The 21,851-nt window shown below is 42.8% G+C and overlaps 1 protein-coding gene across 2 annotated transcripts in view; it reads right to left on the reverse strand.

The window, feature by feature from the left end:
- Positions 1 to 21,851, reverse strand: part of LOC129853067 (glutamate receptor ionotropic, delta-2) — a 691,695-nt gene that overhangs the window by 164,169 nt on the left and 505,675 nt on the right. For both annotated transcript variants that reach the window (XR_008759076.1, XM_055918729.1), the window contains exon 10: positions 20,956 to 21,153. Coding sequence is in view for 1 of the 2 variants with exons in the window: in XM_055918729.1 (XP_055774704.1) it covers positions 20,956 to 21,153 (198 nt within the window). In the remaining variant the exon portion in view is untranslated. The remainder of the gene's footprint in view (positions 1 to 20,955; positions 21,154 to 21,851) is intronic.

A 21,851-nucleotide genomic window follows, 5' to 3' on the forward strand; every position in this document is an offset into this window, starting at 1 on the left:
ACCAGATTCATTAATGCAAAGATTCAAGGTGTATAGAAGTCAAGAAAATGATGGGGATTCTGTGAACACACATCAGAAATCTCTGTGTTGTATTTGCTGGTATGGCTGAGTAATGGAACATCGCTTTGTGTTGTTTTTACACGTTAATCCAAGTCATGCAATAGAATCATATCTAATTTCTGCCATGGCTTCTCTGTTGCCGCTGACGATCACAGTCATTTTCTACTTGTTGTCAAAACAACACTCTAAACTCGCTATCTGATTAACACTGACACACTTCTCAAACTAAATAGATAGGAGAATACCATGTTAATAAGCCAAAATATTGTTATAGAAAAATGTAGGGATCGACAATTTCTGCGTCTGAGTCTATTATATTTAAGCGAAGCAGCGTCTATGGAGATGAATATGGCTGTGGTCTGTGAGTCATAGCGTGAGCATTGGAGGGGTTCAGTCATCTTCAATAAATAGTTTCTAGGAGGATTCCGGGGGATGAGGGCAGTTGCTAGGCCAGTAATGCCAGTAAACCAATCAGGGAGTCTGAATTAGAATACACAAGTTGATCCACTGAGAACAATGTTGTTTTAATCTGCCACACAACGTACGTGTGTGTGTGTTTATGCAGGCCAGGTTCAGCTATAAACCCACTTAGGCAGAGCTAATATCCTCCCACATGTTGTGCCTCACCATTAGAAGACACTGTACGCAAAAAACATTTTCGTGCATCCCAAATAACACCTATTTATCTATATAGTACGCCAGTTTTGACAGGGCCAAAAGCAGTGCGCTATATAGGGAACAGGGTGCTATTTGGGATGCAGCCTATGTCTACAATTGAGTGTAGTCTGGCCCAGGGGTGTGAAGGTGAACGGCAAGGCACTGGAGTGACGGACCACCCTTGCTGTCTCTGCCTGGCCGGCTCTCCTCTCTCCACTGGGATTCTCTGCCTCTGACCTTATTATGGGGGCTGAGTCACTGGCTTGCTAGTGCTCTCCAATGCTGTCCCTAGTAGGAGTGCATCATGTCTTGCCAGGCTTTTTTATCTATACTCGACTTGAGTGGGTTGAGTCACTGACATTATCTTCCTGTCCGTTCTAGCTCCCCCTCGGGCTCGTGTGGTGGGGAACATCTTCGTGGGCTATACTCTGCCTTGTCTCAGGGTAGTAAGTTGGTATTTTGTTGATTTCCCTCCGGTGTCGTGAGACTTGTGCTTTAGCAAAGTAGGTGGGGTTATATCCTGCCTGATTGGCCCTGTCCGGGGGTATCGTCGGACGGGGCCACAGCGTCCCCCGACCCCCCTCGTCTCAGTCCTCAGTATCTATGCTGCAATAGTCTATGTGCCGGGGGGCTAGGGTTAGTCTGTCCTATCTGGTGTAATTCTCCTGTCTTATCTGGTGTCCTGTGTGACCTTAAGTATGCTCCCTCTAATTCTCCCATCTCTCTCTCCCCTCCCGGAGGAACTGAGCCTTAGAACCATGTCTCAGGACTACCTGGCCTGACGACTCCTGGCTGTCCCCGTCCCCAGTCCACCTGGTCATGCTGCTGATCCAAGTTCTACTGTCCTGCGGCTATGGAACCCTGACCTGTTCACCGGAAGTGCTAACTTGTCCCGGACCTGCTGCTCTCTCTCTGTCAATTTAAATAAATTCATTATGCCCTAATCTATGGATTTCACATGATTGGGAATACAGATCAGAAACCCGTAGATCAGAAAACCGGTCAGGCGACACATCTCCTTCACATAGAGTTGTTCAATGTTGAATGTTGTCCCACTCCTCTTCAATGGCTGTGCGAAGTTGCTGGATATTGGTGGGAACTGAAACACGCTGTCGTACACTTCAATCCAAAGCATCCCTAACATGCTCAATGGGTAACATGTCTGGTGAGTAGGCAGGCCATGGAAGAACTGGTAGATTTTCAGCTTCCAGGAATTGTGTACAGATCCTTGCGACATGGGGCAATGCCTCAGGATCTCGTCACGGTATCTCTGTGCATTCAAATTGCCATTGATAAAATGCAATTGTGTTCGTTGTCCGTAGCTTATTCCTGCCCATACCATAACCCCACTGCCACCAGGGGGCACTCTGCTCGCAATGTTGACATTACCAACCGCTAGCCCACACGACGCCATACACGTGGTCTGTGGTTGTGAGGCCGGTTGGACGTACTGCCAAATTCTCTAAAACAACAATGAACATTAAGTTGTCTGCCAACAGCTAAGGGGCACTTTCCTGCAGTCAGCATGCCAATTGCACACTCCCGCAAAACTTGAGATCTGTGGAATTGTGTTGTGTGACAAAACTGCACATTTTAGTGGCTTTTTATTTTCCCCAGCAAAAAGTGCACCTGTTTAATGATCATGCTGTTTAAATCAGTTGTCAGGTGGATTGATTATCTTGCTCACTAACAGGGATGTAATCAAATTTGTAACTAAAATTTGAGAGAAATATGCTTTTTGTGTGTATGGAACATTTCTGGGACCTTTTATTTCAGCTTATGAAACACGGGACCAACACTTTACATGTTGCTTTATATTGTTGTTCAGTGTATAAATGGCTTAATAAAGAAATGTGACTGACTAAGAATAGAGAACTGGGCAGAAGGTAGTGGTTAATAACCTCTATAGGATCGGTGGGTCCACTGCGGAACGGTTGAGCTAACATAGGCTAATGGGATTAGCATGAGGTTGTAAGTAACAAGAACAATTCCCAGGATATAGACATATCTGATGTTGGCAGAAAGCTTAAATTCTTGTTAATATAACTGCACTGTCCAATTTACAGTAGCTATTGCAGTGAAATAATACCATGCTATTGTTTGAGGAGAGTGCACAGTTACGAACTTGAAATTGGTTAATAAACCAATTAGGCACATTTGGGCAGTCTTGATGCAACATTTTGAAAAGAAATGCAATGGTTCATTGGATCAGTCTAAAGCTTTGCACATACACTGCTGCCATCTAGTGGCCAAAATCTAAATTGGGCCTGGGCTGGAATAATACATTATGGCCTTTCTCTTGCATTTCAAATATGTTGGTACAAAAAACAATAACACTTTAACCAGATCTACTGTGTTATATTCTCCTGCATTCATTTCATATTTCCACAAACTTGTTTCCTTTCAAATGGCCTCAAGAATATGCATATCCTTGCTTCAGGTCCTGAGCTACAGGCAGTTAGATTTGGGTATGTTATTTACGGCAAAAGTTGAAAAAAAGGGGCAGATCAGACATTTGAGACATGGATTGTGTATGTGTGCCATTCAGAGGGTGAATTGGCAAGACAAAAGGTTTAAGTGCCTTTGAACGGGGTATTGGTAGTAGGTGCCAGGCAGGCGCACCGGTTTGTGTCAAGAACTGCAACGCTGCTGGGTTTTTCACGCTCAACAGTTTCCCGTGTGTATCAAGAATAATCCACCACCCAAAGGACATCTAGCCAACATCACACAATTGTTGGAAGCATTGGAGTCAACATGGGCTAACATCCCTTTGGAACGCTTTCGACATCTTGTAGAGTCCATGCCCTGACGAATTGAGGCCGTTCTGAAGGCAAAAGAGGGTGCAACTCAATATTACGAAGGTGTTCCTAATGTTTTGTACACATACTCTACATTCAAGATTTCAGACAATCTATCAAATACCTCAGTCCAGAATCTTTTGAAGGCTGGACAATTCCAGAACAGATGCATTAGTGTACCGACCTCACCGTAACCATGCCAACACAAGTCTGAAAGGCTTTGATCCATCTTTTTCAACCTGTGTGGTGTGATGTATAACCTGTGTGGTGTGATGTATAACCTGTGTGGTGTGATGTATAACCTGTGTGGTGTGATGTATAACCTGTGTGGTGTGATGTATAACCTGTGTGGTGTGATGTACAACCTGTGTGGTGTGATGTATAACCTGTGTGGTGTGATGTACAACCTGTGTGGTGTGATGAATAACCTGTGTGGTGTGATGTACAACCTGTGTGGTGTGATGTACAACCTGTGTGGTGTGATGTACAACCTGTGTGGTGTGATGTACAACCTGTGTGGTGTGATGTATAACCTGTGTGGTGTGATGTATAACCTGTGTGGTGTGATGTATAACCTGTGTGGTGTGATGTATAACCTGTGTGGTGTGATGTATAACCTGTGTGGTGTGATGTATAACCTGTGTGGTGTGATGTATAACCTGTGTGGTGTGATGTATAACCTGTGTGGTGTGATGTATGCCCTGTGTGAGATCTTCATTTGAATAATCTTATATCTTATGCAATTGAATATTGATGTTGTATTTTCCATATTGCGTCACATTGTGATAGATACACCCCATGTCCAGCTCGGAATGTAACTCAGTGGAGGTGTTACTATTTAAGGAGAAGCCAACCAGCTTGTATAGAGAGGAAACAGTTATTTTCCCAATAGCAACATCCCTCAGTTTGTTGTCTAAAGAACTTGTAGATCCCAAATCAATACCCTTTGAGGAAATAGACTTGAGAACTGATTTGAGTTGTAGATGGCATTGAAATGCTATATTATTCAGGCCAATCTCTGACATCAGCTCTTGGAATGGTATGATATCTCTGTCTCTTACGACCTGCCCCACCGAACTGATGTCTTGGCGTTGCCAGGTACCATTAGCCAGTGTCTTGCCACCTGCGGTAAACAAGGGGTTTTTCCATTATGAACAGAAAGGGAGGGAAGCTCCCATTGACAGATAACGTTTTATGAAGTATCTTTGCCACTTCACAATAGAACTACAGCAGTGGATGATCTATCTTGCAGTGGAACATGGGGTCATACCATAGTGATAATAAGGAGATCAACGTGTTATGTTCCCTCACTATTTCTTCCTCTAGCCACTGCCAGGTGCCTGCTATTCCGCTGTTTTTATAGCCCCATGCCAGTGAGTATCTCGCATTATATGACAAGTAGTTCAAATACACATTGGCAACACCTAATCCCTCGGATGCCGTTTTTCATATCGCCCTTCGTTTTATCACACGAGACAGTTTTATTACTCCTCACTGTATTCTTTACCAAAAGGTTGGCTGGACCTCTTTGAAGTCACGTAGATCACATCATTACGGTCTTTTTGTTTACAAAGCCCTGCTCCACAAAGATTTAGAATGACAGAGTTAGTTCACAGGGCTGGTTAAGTCTGGAGACTCCTTTGGTGTCTAGAGAGTTAGGTAAATCAGCCTTTGAGTTCCTTGCACCTTTAGTGTGGAATGATCTACAATAAACGTTCAAATTGAAGGAATTGGTGGTCTCTGAGCATTTCAGACGGTTGCTAGGAGACCTTTTTACTGAAAAATGGGTCTGTTTTTTATCATTGTGTTTTGCTTTTTGTGTATTGTTGTGTATAATAACATGTATTTTATATGAATCTGTAGTTTAATGGGTTTTGTTGTATTTTGATGTGTATTGTGATGCTATACAGGGCTCATCTGGAAAAGAGACCTTGGTCTCAGCATTGACTCCCTGTCTAAATAAAGACACCTTGGTCTCAGCATTGACTCCCTGTCTAAATAAAGACACCTTGGTCTCAGCATTGACTCCCTGTCTAAATAAAGACACCTTGGTCTCAGCATTGACTCGCTGTCTAAATAAAGACACATTGGTTTCAGCATTGACTCCCTGTCTAAATAAAGACACATTGGTTTCAGCATTGACTCCCTGTCTAAATAAAGACACATTGGTTTCAGCATTGACTCCCTGTCTAAATAAAGACACATTGGTTTCAGCATTGACTCCCTGTCTAAATAAAGACACCTTGGTCTCAGCATTGACTCCCTGTCTAAATAAAGACACTTTGTTCTCAGCATTGACTCCCTGTCTAAATAAAGACACCTTGGTCTCAGCATTGACTCCCTGTCTAAATAAAGACACATTGGTCTCAGCATTGACTCCCTGTCTAAATAAAGACACCTTGGTTTCAGCATTGACTCCCTGTCTAGACCGCTGGGCTCCCGAGTGGCGCAACGGTCTAAGGCACTGCATCTCAGTGCTAGAGGCGTCACCACAGACCCTGGTTTGATTCCAGGCTGTATCACAACCAGCCGTGATTGGGAGTCCCATAGGGTGGCGCGCAATTGGCCCATAGTCGTCTGGGTTTTGCCGGAGTAGGCCATCATTGCAAATAAGAATTTGTTCTAAACTGACTTGCCTAGTTAAATAAAGGTTAAATAAAAAAATGAAGAGACCTTGGTCTCAGCATTGACTCCCTGTGTCACACCCTGATCTGTTTCACTTGTTCTTGTGCTCACCTCCACCACCTCCAGGTGTCACCCATCTTCCCCATTATCCCCTGGGTATATATACACCTGTGTTTTCTGTCTTGCTGTGACAGTTCGTCTTGTTTTGTCAAGTCAACCAGCATGTTACTCCGTGCTCCTGCTTTTTCCTTTTCTCTGTTTTTTGCTAGTCCTCCCAGTTTTGACCCTTGCCTGCCTTGACTCTGCACCCGCCTGCCTGACCATACTGCCTGCCCTGACCTCCAGCCTGCCTGACCATACTGCCTGCCCTGACCTCCAGCCTGCCTGACCATACTGCCTGCCCTGACCTCCAGCCTGCCTGCCACTCTGTACCTCCTGGACTCTGACCTCGTTATGATCTTTTGCCTGTCCACGACCAATCTCTTGCCTCCCCCCTTGGATACTAATAGATATCAGAGACTTGAACCATCTGCATCTGGGTCTCACCCTGTGCCCTTATACCCTGTCCAAATAAAGGTTAAATAAAATACATTCAACCCACTCTTACTTCTTGGCATTGACGTTTTTTTGTGGTTAATTCTTGGTTTCTTTTCTTTCTACAAGCTTGAAAATAAACAATGTATCTCTTTAAACCAGTGCTGAGGGAACTGAAGTGGTATAGCTGACATAAGGAACGCTAGTCTAAGGAGTATGGTCTTCTTTATCACCTCTGCTCTACCCCAAAGTGATAAAAGAAGAACTGTTCGTCTCTTAATGTAATCCCGATTGGTTTTATCCCGGTCCATTTAGATCAGATATCTTATTAACTGGTGACTTGATATTTATCTAGAAACATTTGTCAAATTATATGCTGTAAGCATCACCCCCCTGCGGGTTTTACAGCTGAGAGGACCCTAATGGCCAATATGATTTATGTATCCAGAACAGGTACCTCCAATGCCATTCTATCACTCTCCTTAAGAGTGGGCAGAGAAATATCTTTAAAATAAATAATCTCTCTCTGGTATTGGTAGGACATTCAGAGTGATACAGTCCAGAGGAGTACTCTCTAAAAGGAGAGTTCATTTGATTTTTATCACATGCTATCGACCCGTTACAGTCCTCAACAGCTGGAATTGTTTCTTTATTTTCCAACTATTTAAGTTTAAATGCAATTTTTTTGCCCGCTTTGTCACCTGACTTGAAATATCTCCTAAGTAATCGGAAACAAGGCAAATGTATTCCCATCATGGAAGGCATTTTGAAGTCTGTTCTAGTTTTGGTCCAACATACATTGAGTCCAAAGTCTTAAATTCCACTATTAAAGTGTTTTTCTTTCGTAACATGCGTTTCCTTTTAGCTGCAGTGTAACTATTGATCCAACCTCTGCAGGTTGCTTTAAAGGCTTCCCACACCATTTGTACAGAGCGGACAAAGTTTAAATAGTGATGAATTCAAACATGTTCTCCCTCATTGTCGACATAAATTCCTCACCACTTCATAGAGAGTTGTTGAATGTGTTTAGTTCTGTGTGTGTTGACAGATGGGGAGAAAATGACTGACAATGGGAAAAGAAAGGGGGGATACCTAGTCAGTTGTACAACTGAATGCATTCAACTGAAATGTGTCTTCCGCATTTAACCCAACCCCTCTGAATCAGAGAGGTGCGAGGAGCTGCCTTAATCGACATCCACGTCTTCGGCGCCGTGGGGCATGGTCTGAAATAATAACGCTATGAATCATTCTCTATTAGAGATCTTGATATGAGCAGGTAGCCTTTTGAAGAATATGAATAATGGAGTATGCAGTAAAAAGTATATTCATGCAGGAGTATGCAGGATTAATAATACTAACTAGTTGAAATGTGGGATCTTCCGAGTCTGGGTAGCATTGTTGCAGACATCTGGGCTACGTCCCAGATAGCATCCTATTCCCTAGAAAGTGCACTACTTTTGACTCGGGTCACAGTTCTGGTCTTCAGAAACAGAATGCTCATTGAAATTACCTCAGACCTATCACTAGCAAATTCATTTTCCTGGGAAAGCTTAAGGAGGAAGAAATTAGTGAGAGTTTCCACATGGTCTAAGAAACATTGTGAGCTGATGTTATTTTACCCCCCCCCCCCCTCCCCCTCCCACACACACACACACACACACACACACACACACACACACACACACACACACACACACACACACACACACACACACACACACACACACACACACACACACACACACACACACACACACACACACGCACAATTCATTCACAGTTGACTAAATCTGCTAATTTCACGGTCTGGTAAGAAAACGAAATGCTAAAACAGGCAGAAATTGTCACTTACGCAGCACATGAAAAAATACGAGGCCCAAAGTGAGTTCCTACTTCCCAACATGGTTTAGGGGCGTGTACATTACAAAAGTAAGTGTGTTGGCGGTGAGACACTAGTAAGTGTGTTGGTGGTGAGACACTAGTAAGTGTGTTGGTGGTGAGACACTAGTAAGTGTGTTGGCGGTGAGACACTAGTAAGTGTGTTGGCAGTGAGACACTAGTAAGTGTGTTGGCAGTGAGACACTAGTAAGTGTGTTGGAGGTGAGACACTAGTAAGTGTGTTGGAGGTGAGACACTAGTAAGTGTGTTGGCAGTGAGACACTAGTAAGTGTGTTGGAGGTGAGACACTAGTAAGTGTGTTGGCAGTGAGACACTAGTTAGTGTGTTGGCGGTGAGACACTAGTAAGTGTGCTGGCAGTGAGACACTAGTAAGTGTGTTGGCGGTGAGACACTAGTAAGTGTGTTGGCGGTGAGACACTAGTTAGTGTGCTGGCAGTGAGACACTAGTAAGTGTGTTGGCAGTGAGACGCTAGTAAGTGTGTTGGTGGTGAGACACTAGTTAGTGTGCTGGCGGTGAGACACTAGTTAGTGTGCTGGCGGTGAGACACTAGTTAGTGTGCTGGCAGTGAGACACTAGTAAGTGTGTTGGCAGTGAGACACTAGTAAGTGTGTTGGAGGTGAGACACTAGTAAGTGTGTTGGCAGTGAGACACTAGTAAGTGTGTTGGAGGTGAGACACTAGTAAGTGTGTTAGTGGTGAGACACTAGTAAGTGTGTTAGTGGTGAGACACTAGTAAGTGTGTTAGTGGTGAGACACTAGTAAGTGTGTTGGTGGTGAGACACTAGTAAGTGTGTTGGTGGTGAGACACTAGTAAGTGTGTTGGCGGTGAGACACTAGTAAGTGTGTTGGCGGTGAGACACTAGTAAGTGTGTTGGAGGTGAGACACTAGTAAGTGTGTTGGAGGTGAGACACTAGTAAGTGTGTTGGTGGTGAGACACTAGTTAGTGTGTTGGAGATGAGACACTAGTAAGTGTGTTGGAGGTGAGACACTAGTAAGTGTGTTGGCGGTGAGACACTAGTTAGTGTGTTGGAGGTGAGACACTAGTAAGTGTGTTGGAGGTGAGACACTAGTAAGTGTGTTGGAGGTGAGACACTAGTAAGTGTGTTGGAGGTGAGACACTAGTAAGTGTGTTGGAGGTGAGACACTAGTAAGTGTGTTGGAGGTGAGACACTAGTAAGTGTGTTGGTGGTGAGACACTAGTTAGTGTGTTGGAGGTGAGACACTAGTAAGTGTGTTGGAGGTGAGACACTAGTAAGTGTGTTGGTGGTGAGACACTAGTTAGTGTGTTGGAGGTGAGACACTAGTAAGTGTGTTGGAGGTGAGACACTAGTTAGTGTGTTGGTGGTGAGACACTAGTAAGTGTGTTGGAGGTGAGACACTAGTAAGTGTGTTGGTGGTGAGACACTAGTTAGTGTGTTGGAGGTGAGACACTAGTAAGTGTGTTGGAGGTGAGACACTAGTTAGTGTGTTGGTGGTGAGACACTAGTAAGTGTGTTGGAGGTGAGACACTATTAAGTGTGTTGGAGGTGAGACACTAGTAAGTGTGTTGGAGGTGAGACACTAGTAAGTGTGTTGGTGGTGAGACACTAGTTAGTGTGTTGGAGGTGAGACACTAGTAAGTGTGTTGGAGGTGAGACACTAGTTAGTGTGTTGGTGGTGAGACACTAGTAAGTGTGTTGGAGGTGAGACACTAGTAAGTGTGTTGGTGGTGAGACACTAGTTAGTGTGTTGGAGGTGAGACACTAGTAAGTGTGTTGGAGGTGAGACACTAGTTAGTGTGTTGGTGGTGAGACACTAGTAAGTGTGTTGGAGGTGAGACACTATTAAGTGTGTTGGAGGTGAGACACTAGTAAGTGTGTTGGAGGTGAGACACTAGTAAGTGTGTTGGTGGTGAGACACTAGTTAGTGTGTTGGAGATGAGACACTAGTAAGTGTGTTGGAGGTGAGACACTAGTAAGTGTGTTGGTGGTGAGACACTAGTTAGTGTGTTGGAGGTGAGACACTAGTAAGTGTGTTGGAGGTGAGACACTAGTAAGTGTGTTGGAGGTGAGACACTAGTAAGTGTGTTGGTGGTGAGACACTAGTAAGTGTGTTGGTGGTGAGACACTAGTAAGTGTGTTGGAGGTGAGACACTAGTAAGTGTGTTGGAGGCGAGACACTAGTAAGTGTGTTGGTGGTGAGACACTAGTAAGTGTGTTGGAGGTGAGACACTAGTAAGTGTGTTGGTGGTGAGACACTAGTAAGTGTGTTGGAGGTGAGACACTAGTAAGTGTGTTGGAGGTGAGACACTAGTAAGTGTGTTGGAGGTGAGACACTAGTAAGTGTGTTGGAGGTGAGACACTAGTAAGTGTGTTGGAGGTGAGACACTAGTAAGTGTGCTGGCGGTGAGACACTAGTAAGTGTGTTGGCGGTGAGACACTAGTAAGTGTGTTGGCGGTGAGACACTAGTAAGTGTGTTGGCGGTGAGACACTAGTAAGTGTGTTGGCGGTGAGACACTAGTAAGTGTGTTAGTGGTGAGACACTAGTAAGTGTGTTAGTGGTGAGACACTAGTAAGTGTGTTAGTGGTGAGACACTAGTAAGTGTGTTGGAGGTGAGACACTAGTAAGTGTGTTGGTGGTGAGACACTAGTAAGTGTGTTGGTGGTGAGACACTAGTAAGTGTGTTGGCGGTGAGACACTAGTAAGTGTGTTGGCGGTGAGACACTAGTAAGTGTGTTGGCGGTGAGACACTAGTAAGTGTGTTGGAGGTGAGACACTAGTAAGTGTGTTGGTGGTGAGACACTAGTAAGTGTGTTGGAGGTGAGACACTAGTAAGTGTGTTGGAGGTGAGACACTAGTAAGTGTGTTGGAGGTGAGACACTAGTAAGTGTGTTGGAGGTGAGACACTAGTAAGTGTGTTGGCAGTGAGACACTAGTAAGTGTGTTGGCGGTGAGACACTAGTAAGTGTGTTGGCGGTGAGACACTAGTAAGTGTGTTGGAGGTGAGACACTAGTAAGTGTGTTGGAGGTGAGACACTAGTAAGTGTGTTGGAGGTGAGACACTAGTAAGTGTGTTGGAGGTGAGACACTAGTTAGTGTGTTGGTGGTGAGACACTAGTAAGTGTGTTGGTGGTGAGACACTAGTAAGTGTGTTGGCGGTGAGACACTAGTAAGTGTGTTGGTGGTGAGACACTAGTAAGTGTGTTGGTGGTGAGACAATAGTAAGTGTGTTGGAGGTGAGACAATAGTAAGTGTGTTGGAGGTGAGACAATAGTAAGTGTGTTGGAGGTGAGACACTAGTAAGTGTGTTGGTGGTGAGACACTAGTAAGTGTGTTGGAGGTGAGACACTAGTAAGTGTGTTGGAGGTGAGACACTAGTACTGAGACACTAGTAAGTTTGTTGGTGGTGAGACACTAGTAAGTGTGTTGGAGGTGAGACACTAGTAAGTGTGTTGGTGGTGAGACACTAGTAAGTGTGTTGGAGGTGAGACACTAGTAAGTGTGTTGGTGGTGAGACACTAGTAAGTGTGTTGCAGGTGAGACACTAGTACTGAGACACTAGTAAGTGTGTTGGAGGTGAGACACTAGTAAGTGTGTTGGAGGTGAGACAATGGTAAGTGTGTTGGTGGTGAGACACTAGTAAGTGTGTTGGAGGTGAGACACTAGTAAGTGTGTTGGAGGTGAGACACTAGTACTGAGACACTAGTAAGTGTGTTGGAGGTGAGACACTAGTAAGTGTGTTGGAGGTGAGACACTAGTAAGTGTGTTGGTGGTGAGACACTAGTAAGTGTGTTGGAGGTGAGACACTAGTTAGTGTGTTGGAGGTGAGACACTAGTAAGTGTGTTGGAGGTGAGACACTAGTAAGTGTGTTGGAGGTGAGACACTAGTAAGTGTGTTGGAGGTGAGACACTAGTAAGTGTGTTGGAGGTGAGACACTAGTAAGTGTGTTGGAGGTGAGACACTAGTAAGTGTGTTGGAGGTGAGACACTAGTTAGTGTGTTGGTGGTGAGACACTAGTAAGTGTGTTGGTGGTGAGACACTAGTAAGTGTGTTGGAGGTGAGACACTAGTAAGTGTGTTGGAGGTGAGACAATAGTTAGTGTGTTGGTGGTGAGACACTAGTAAGTGTGTTGGCAGTGGGACACTAGTAAGTGTGTTGGCGGTGAGACACTAGTAAGTGTGTTGGCGGTGAGACACTAGTAAGTGTGTTGGAGGTGAGACACTAGTAAGTGTGTTGGAGGTGAGACACTAGTAAGTGTGTTGGAGGTGAGACACTAGTAAGTGTGTTGGAGGTGAGACACTAGTAAGTGTGTTGGAGGTGAGACACTAGTTAGTGTGTTGGTGGTGAGACACTAGTAAGTGTGTTGGTGGTGAGACACTAGTAAGTGTGTTGGTGGTGAGACACTAGTAAGTGTGTTGGTGGTGAGACACTAGTAAGTGTTTTGGAGGTGAGACACTAGTAAGTGTGTTGGTGGTGAGACACTAGTAAGTGTGTTGGTGGTGAGACACTAGTAAGTGTGTTGGAGGTGAGACAATAGTAAGTGTGTTGGAGGTGAGACACTAGTAAGTGTGTTGGAGGTGAGACACTAGTAAGTGTGTTGGAGGTGAGACACTAATATTGAGACACTAGTAAGTGTGTTGGTGGTGAGACACTAGTAAGTGTGTTGGAGGTGAGACACTAGTAAGTGTGTTGGAGGCGAGACACTAGTAAGTGTGTTGGTGGTGAGACACTAGTAAGTGTGTTGGAGGTGAGACACTAGTATGTGTGTTGGAGGTGAGACACTAGTAAGTGTGTTGGTGGTGAGACACTAGTAAGTGTGTTGCAGGTGAGACACTAGTACTGAGACACTAGTAAGTGTGTTGGAGGTGAGACACTAGTAAGTGTGTTGGAGGTGAGACAATAGTAAGTGTGTTGGTGGTGAGACACTAGTAAGTGTGTTGGAGGTGAGACACTAGTAAGTGTGTTGGAGGTGAGACGTTAGTACTGAGACACTAGTAAGTGTGTTGGAGGTGAGACATTAGTAAGTGTGTTGGAGGTGAGACACTAGTTAGTGTGTTGGAGGTGAGACACTAGTAAGTGTGTTGGAGGTGAGACACTAGTAAGTGTGTTGGAGGTGAGACACTAGTAAGTGTGTTGGAGGTGAGACACTAGTAAGTGTGTTGGAGGTGAGACACTAGTAAGTGTGTTGGTGGTGAGACACTAGTAAGTGTGTTGGCGGTGAGACACTAGTAAGTGTGTTGGCGGTGAGACACTAGTAAGTGTGTTGGCGGTGAGACACTAGTAAGTGTGTTGGCAGTGAGACACTAGTAAGTGTGTTGGCGGTGAGACACTAGTAAGTGTGTTGGAGGTGAGACACTAGTAAGTGTGTTGGAGGTGAGACAATAGTAAGTGTGTTGGTGGTGAGACACTAGTAAGTGTGTTGGAGGTGAGACACTAGTAAGTGTGTTGGAGGTGAGACGTTAGTACTGAGACACTAGTAAGTGTGTTGGAGGTGAGACATTAGTAAGTGTGTTGGAGGTGAGACACTAGTTAGTGTGTTGGAGGTGAGACACTAGTAAGTGTGTTGGAGGTGAGACACTAGTAAGTGTGTTGGAGGTGAGACACTAGTAAGTGTGTTGGAGGTGAGACACTAGTAAGTGTGTTGGAGGTGAGACACTAGTAAGTGTGTTGGTGGTGAGACACTAGTAAGTGTGTTGGTGGTGAGACACTAGTAAGTGTGTTGGCGGTGAGACACTAGTAAGTGTGTTGGCGGTGAGACACTAGTAAGTGTGTTGGCGGTGAGACACTAGTAAGTGTGTTGGAGGTGAGACACTAGTAAGTGTGTTGGAGGTGAGACACTAGTAAGTGTGTTGGAGGTGATACACTAGTAAGTGTGTTGGTGGTGAGACACTAGTACTGAGACACTAGTAAGTGTGTTGGAGGTGAGACACTAGTAAGTGTGTTGGAGGTGAGACACTAGTAAGTGTGTTGGAGGTGAGACACTAGTAAGTGTGTTGGAGGTGAGACACTAGTAAGTGTGTTGGTGGTGAGACACTAGTAAGTGTGTTGGCGGTGAGACACTAGTAAGTGTGTTGGCGGTGAGACACTAGTAAGTGTGTTGGCGGTGAGACACTAGTAAGTGTGTTGGCGGTGAGACACTAGTAAGTGTGTTGGAGGTGAGACACTAGTAAGTGTGTTGGAGGTGAGACACTAGTAAGTGTGTTGGCGGTGAGACACTAGTAAGTGTGTTGGAGGTGAGACACTAGTAAGTGTGTTGGAGGTGAGACACTAGTAAGTGTGTTGGTGGTGAGACACTAGTACTGAGACACTAGTAAGTGTGTTGGAGGTGAGACACTAGTAAGTGTGTTGGAGGTGAGACACTAGTAAGTGTGTTGGAGGTGAGACACTAGTAAGTGTGTTGGAGGTGAGACACTAGTAAGTGTGTTGGAGGTGAGACACTAGTAAGTGTGTTGGCGGTGAGACACTAGTAAGTGTGTTGGAGGTGAGACACTAGTAAGTGTGTTGGAGGTGAGACACTAGTAAGTGTGTTGGAGGTGAGACACTAGTAAGTGTGTTGGCGGTGAGACACTAGTAAGTGTGTTGGCGATGAGACACTAGTAAGTGTGTTGGTGGTGAGACACTAGTAAGTGTGTTGGCGGTGAGACACTAGTAAGTGTGTTGGCGGTGAGACACTAGTAAGTGTGTTGGCGGTGAGACACTAGTAAGTGTGTTGGAGGTGAGACACTAGTAAGTGTGTTGGTGGTGAGACACTAGTAAGTGTGTTGGTGGTGAGACACTAGTAAGTGTGTTGGAGGTGAGACACTAGTAAGTGTGTTGGAGGTGAGACACTAGTAAGTGTGTTGGAGGTGAGACACTAGTAAGTGTGTTGGAGGTGAGACACTAGTAAGTGTGTTGGAGGTGAGACACTAGTAAGTGTGTTGGAGGTGAGACACTAGTAAGTGTGTTGGAGGTGAGACACTAGTAAGGGTGTTGGCGGTGGTACAGTGAGGTGGCTATGTCCCAATTATCTCTCCTTCCTCCCAAAGTGTGCACTTGTTCACTTCCCTTCCGTGATTTCAAAGGAAATAACCGGTATAAGAAATATGGTAGAAACTCCGACTAGTCCATGCCTCCAAACGTCCAATGCTTTTAGATATGTGAGAAGCGACAATGAGCAGGTCAATAACCTGACAGTGTGGTGTCTGGACAACAACTTCTCCCTCAACATCAGTAAGAAGAAGGAGCTGATCGTGGACTACAGGAAACAGGGGGAGAGCACGTCCCCATCCACATCGGCAGGGAGGCAGTGGAGCTGGTCGAGAGCTTCAAGTTCCTCGCCATCCAAATCACGAAGAACTTAAAAACGGTGCAAACACACGCGCAGAGTCGTGAAGAAGGTGCGACAGCGCCTCTCCCCTCGGGCGGTTGAAAAGGTTTGTCAACGGCGCTCAAATCCTGAAAAAGTTCTACAGCTGTACCATTGAGAGCATCTTGACTGGCTGCATCACTGCTTGGTATGGCAATAGCACCGCCCTCAATAGCATTGGCCCTACAGAGGGTGGTGCGGACAGCCCAGTACCCACACTGAGACTGAGCTCCCTGCGATCCAAGAACTCTATATCAGGCGGTGTGAAAGGAAGGCCCTGAAAATCATTAAACCACCCAAGCCATAGACTATTCTCTCTGCTTATGTACGGCAAGCGGTACCGGTGCATTAAGGTGCATTAAGTCTCTGCATTAAGTCTGGTGCATTAAGTCTGACAGCTTCTATCTCCCATGCCATAAGACTGCTAAATAGCCAACAAAATGGCTATACGGACTATCTGAGTTGACCTTTGTATTTTATTCTTATTTTTGCCTCTCTATGGGCACTGACTGGGCCCTGCACACACTGATACTCCAACACACACACTCACTCCATCTTTTGCTCACACACACACACACACACACACACACACACACACACACACACACACACACACACACACACACACACACACACACACACACACACACACACACACACACACACACACACACACACACACACACAATCATCATATACGCTGCTGCTACTCTGTTTATCATATATCTTGAAGCCTAGTCACCTTACCACTATACATATCTACCTCTATCGATCCGGTATCCCTGCACATTGTACTTATGGTACTGGTACTGACCCGGTATATAATATGCTAATACTTTATAGTGTTCTTCTCATTTCTTATTTTTATATCGCGTGTGTTTTTGTTCTACCTTGTTTGTATTTTCGCACTGATATTGATGACTACATAGTTATTGATGACTACATAGTTATTGATGACTACATTGTTATTGATGACTACATAGTTATTGATTACTACATTGTTATTGATTATTGATGACTACATAGTTATTGATGACTACATAGTTATTGATGACTACATTGTTATTGATGACTACATTGTTATTGATTATTGATGACTACATTGTTATTGATTATTACATAGTTATTGATGACTACATAGTTATTGATGACTACATAGTTATTGATGACTACATAGTTATTGATGACTACATAGTTATTGATTATTGATGACTACATAGTTATTGATGACTACATAGTTATTGATTACTACATAGTTATTGATGACTACATAGTTATTGATTATTGATGACTACATTGTTATTGATTATTGATGACTACATAGTTATTGATGACTACATAGTTATTGATGACTACATAGTTATTGATGACTACATAGTTATTGATGACTACATAGTTATTGATTATTGATTACTACATAGTTATTGATTATTGATTACTACATAGTTATTGATTATTGATTACTACATAGTTATTGATTATTGATTACTACATAGTTATTGATTATTGATTACTACATAGTTATTGATTATTGATTACTACATAGTTATTGATTATTGATTACTACATAGTTATTGATGACTACATAGTTATTGATGACTACATAGTTATTGATGACTACATAGTTATTGATTATTGATGACTACATAGTTATTGATGACTACATAGTTATTGATGACTACATAGTTATTGATGACTACATAGTTATTGATTACTACATTGTTATTGATTATTTATGACTACATAGTTATTGATTATTACATAGTTATTGATGACTACATAGTTATTGATTACTACATTGTTATTGATTATTTATGACTACATAGTTATTGATTATTACATAGTTATTGATGACTACATTGTTATTGATTACTACATTGTTATTGATTATTGATGACTACATTGTTATTGATTATTGATGACTACATAGTTATTGATGACTACATTGTTATTGATTACTACATTGTTATTGATTATTGATGACTACATTGTTATTGATTATTGATGACTACATAGTTATTGATGACTACATTGTTATTGATGACTACATTGTTATTGATTATTGATTATTACATAGTTATTGATGACTACATAGTTATTGATTACTACATAGTTATTGATGACTACATTGTTATTGATGACTACATTGTTATTGATGACTACATTGTTATTGATTATTGATGACTACATAGTTATTGATTATTACATAGTTATTGATGACTACATAGTTATTGATTACTACATAGTTATTGATTATTACATAGTTATTGATGACTACATAGTTATTGATTACTACATAGTTATTGATGACTACATTGTTATTGATTATTGATGACTACATTGTTATTGATTATTACATAGTTATTGATGACTACATTGTTATTGATGACCACTTTGTTATTGATGACTACATAGTTATTGATTATTACATTGTTATTGATGACTACATTGTTATTGATTACTACATTGTTATTGATTATTGATGACTACATAGTTATTGATGACTACATAGTTATTGATGACTACATAGTTATTGATGACTACATTGTTATTGATTATTACATAGTTATTGATGACTACATAGTTATTGATTACTACATTGTTATTGATGACTACATAGTTATTGATTATTACATTGTTATTGATGACTACATAGTTATTGATTACTACATTGTTATTGATTATTGATGACTACATAGTTATTGATGACTACATAGTTTATGATGACTACATTGTTGGGGTTAGAGCTGGCAAGAAAGGGATTCCACTGTACTTGTGCATGTGACATTAAAACTTGAGACTTAAAACACAAACACACAAAGCACACTTGCATATTGATGTCACTCACACAAACACACACTTTCCCACTCTTCACATATGCTGCTGCTACTCTGCTAACTGTCTATCCTGATTGCTTAGTCACTTTTACCCCTATCTACATGTTCCGATTATCTGTTTCATCACTGGGAAGTTAGTGGGAATTGTTTGTTCATGACTATTATAACTCTTCATGACAATTAGGACCATTCATGACTCTTATGTCAATTCATTAATATTATGTCTCTTTATGACAATTAGGACCGTTCATGAATATTATGACTATTTGCAACTATTAAGACTATTCATTAATATTATGTCTCTTCACGACTATTAGGACACTTCACGACTTTAGGACGCTTCACGACTATTAGGACGCTTCACAACTATTAGGACGCTTCACGACTATTAGGACGCTTCATGACTATTAGGACGCTTCACGACTATTAGGACGCTTCACGACTATTAGGACGCTTCACGACTATTAGGACGCTTCACGACTATTAGGACGCTTCACGACTATTAGGACACTTCACGACTATTACGACAGTTTACAACTATTATGACCCTTCACGACTATTACGACCCTTCACGACTATTACGACCCTTCACGACTATTACGACCCTTCACGACTATTACGACCCTTCACGACTATTACGACCCTTCACGACTATTACGACTCTTCACGACTATTACGACTCTTCATGACTATTACGACACTTCACGACTATTACGACCCTTCATGACTATTACGACCCTTCACGACTATTACGACCCTTCACGACTATTACGACCCTTCACGACTATTACGACCCTTCACGACTATTACGACTCTTCATGACATGCCAGTCAATATTGTTTTCTATGTACAGTAACTATACGTCTATACAGTATGTCTGTTTCCTCTAAAGTGTGTGTGTATGTACGAGTTTGACCATGCGTATGTTTATTAGGAAGACATCTTTTAAATTCCCTTCACTACGTTGTCTTTGTATTCCGTCAATTGGGTACCATTCCGTGTCCTCTAGAATATACAAGGTCAAGGGAAGAAACCGTTTTTCAAAGGAAGCATTCAAACACATCACAGAAGAGCATACACCCACCAAAAAACAACAATAATAATAATATTAATGTCTGTCTATATGTGTCTTTTTCCTCTGTATCGTTCCAGACACTTCAAAAAGTCTGATGGATAATAATAGCATGCAGTGATTGCTTTATACGGAATTAACAAACATATCGAAGGGGAATAGAGGAAATGGTTATACAACTAAATTATATTAAAATTATATTTTTTCCATCGATCTGTGTTTGTGATCTGAAAGATAAGCTCCAACTCTTATGCACATATCTGCACATTTAAGGAAGCAAACTGGAAGCAGCAGTGGTGGAATCGGTGTAGGAATGGCATTAGATCTGGAAAGCGAGCTATCAAAAAGAGACTGAAAATGGGAAAACAGCAAGGGGTGATGGGTAATGGCCCTGAAAATGCTCTGCTGACCTCCAGCTGTTTTCAGCTTTGCCTTTTGTCTGTTAGTCTGGCTGTTAGACAGTCTTTCAGTCCACTCTCTATTGGCCAGACTAGGTGAATAGCTGACAGCACCGTGGACAGAAAACCAGCCAACTCTAATGAAGAAGCCAGTTTACCAAGGCAATGACTTCTAATCGTTGCATGTTTGTAATTGATTTACTCTGACGAGAGATTATAGAGCGCTATGTAGACACATGATGGCACATTACGCTTGATGTACTTTGGTTGAGGTGATGAGGATGGACAGATGGATGGATGGACAGACAGATGAGGGTGTTTCCTGCAAAGGAAGGCGATGTACAATACATTGAGAACACAGATAATTCATGGATGACATGACAATCTGAGTTCATATTTATTTCTCTAACGTGGTATTTTTTCTTGATTCTGGAAAGTGCTGGTGGAACGCATATGGACATATCACTGCAGCATATAGGGTGCCCATAATGCATATGGACATATCACTGCAGCATATAGGGTGCCCATAATGCATTTGGACATATCACTGCAGCATATAGGGTGCCCATAATGCATATGGACATATCACTGCAGCATATAGGGTGCCCATAGGGCTCTGGTCAACAGCACTGCACCCTATTCCCTATGTAATCAACTACTTTTGGCCAGGGCCCACAGGGCTCTGATCAAAAGTAGTGCACTATATAGGGAGTAGGCAATCATTTGGAACAGAGACAGAGTCTCTCACCTTGGCGACCAGCTCTCCCATCAGTCCGTTCCAGACCCCGTCGGACTGTTGGCTCCCGTACTTATGGTCAGGGGCCACATAGATCTCGTACTTGAAGCCCAGGTAGTTAGAGAGAGAATCCAGTACGTCGATGGAGTAACCTTGGTACTTCTTAGGCTTCCCAAGGACATTCTCTGACACCATCACAAAGGGCTCCTCCTGTTGGGACAAAAATCAATGTTCAACCTTACTGCTATATCCTCCATCCGGCACTACTGTATTGTAGCCCAGGTCTCCTCTGCCTCCACCCCATGCTTTTTTTCTTACAAGGTTTACAACTTATTGAATGGGTCAATTTGAGCCAGCCAGTCCATATCCTTTCCCAGGATTTTTTGCCTAATCGTCACTAAATGTATGCTATTGTTTTCCACCTAACACACAGTAACCTTACAGAGAGAGAGAGCGGTGAGGGAGAGAGATAGAAATAGAGAGAAAGAGAGAAATAGAGAGAGTGTAAAATATGACAAATACGTCCACATTCCACTTCCTAATTGTCATGGACTATCCTGCAACGTGTCTCAACTTTCCACCAAGAACAAGAAACAGTAGCCCTTTCTCTTCCTGGCTACCTTCCACTTTAATAAATCCCTATTGATGACTGAAATGTTTCTGGGAATATGTCAGCCAGATGTATTACTGAGGGGGTGTTATTGAATAAACACGGCATGCACAGTAAGCCAGTTCTTTCTAATCCTCCATGGCCCCCGTCGCTCAATAAGCTATTAGTGGGAGTGTGAACATGCATGCCGACTCCCACTGTAGCCGTGAGGCACCATCAATCAGTGAGGGAACCCCCGCCATGTCACGCACCATGCCACTTACCTACCTACCTACCACTTCTTACACTCCATCATAGT

The sequence above is a fragment of the Salvelinus fontinalis genome, chromosome 4 (assembly GCF_029448725.1).
Source record: "Salvelinus fontinalis isolate EN_2023a chromosome 4, ASM2944872v1, whole genome shotgun sequence".
Taxonomy (NCBI): domain Eukaryota; kingdom Metazoa; phylum Chordata; class Actinopteri; order Salmoniformes; family Salmonidae; genus Salvelinus; species Salvelinus fontinalis.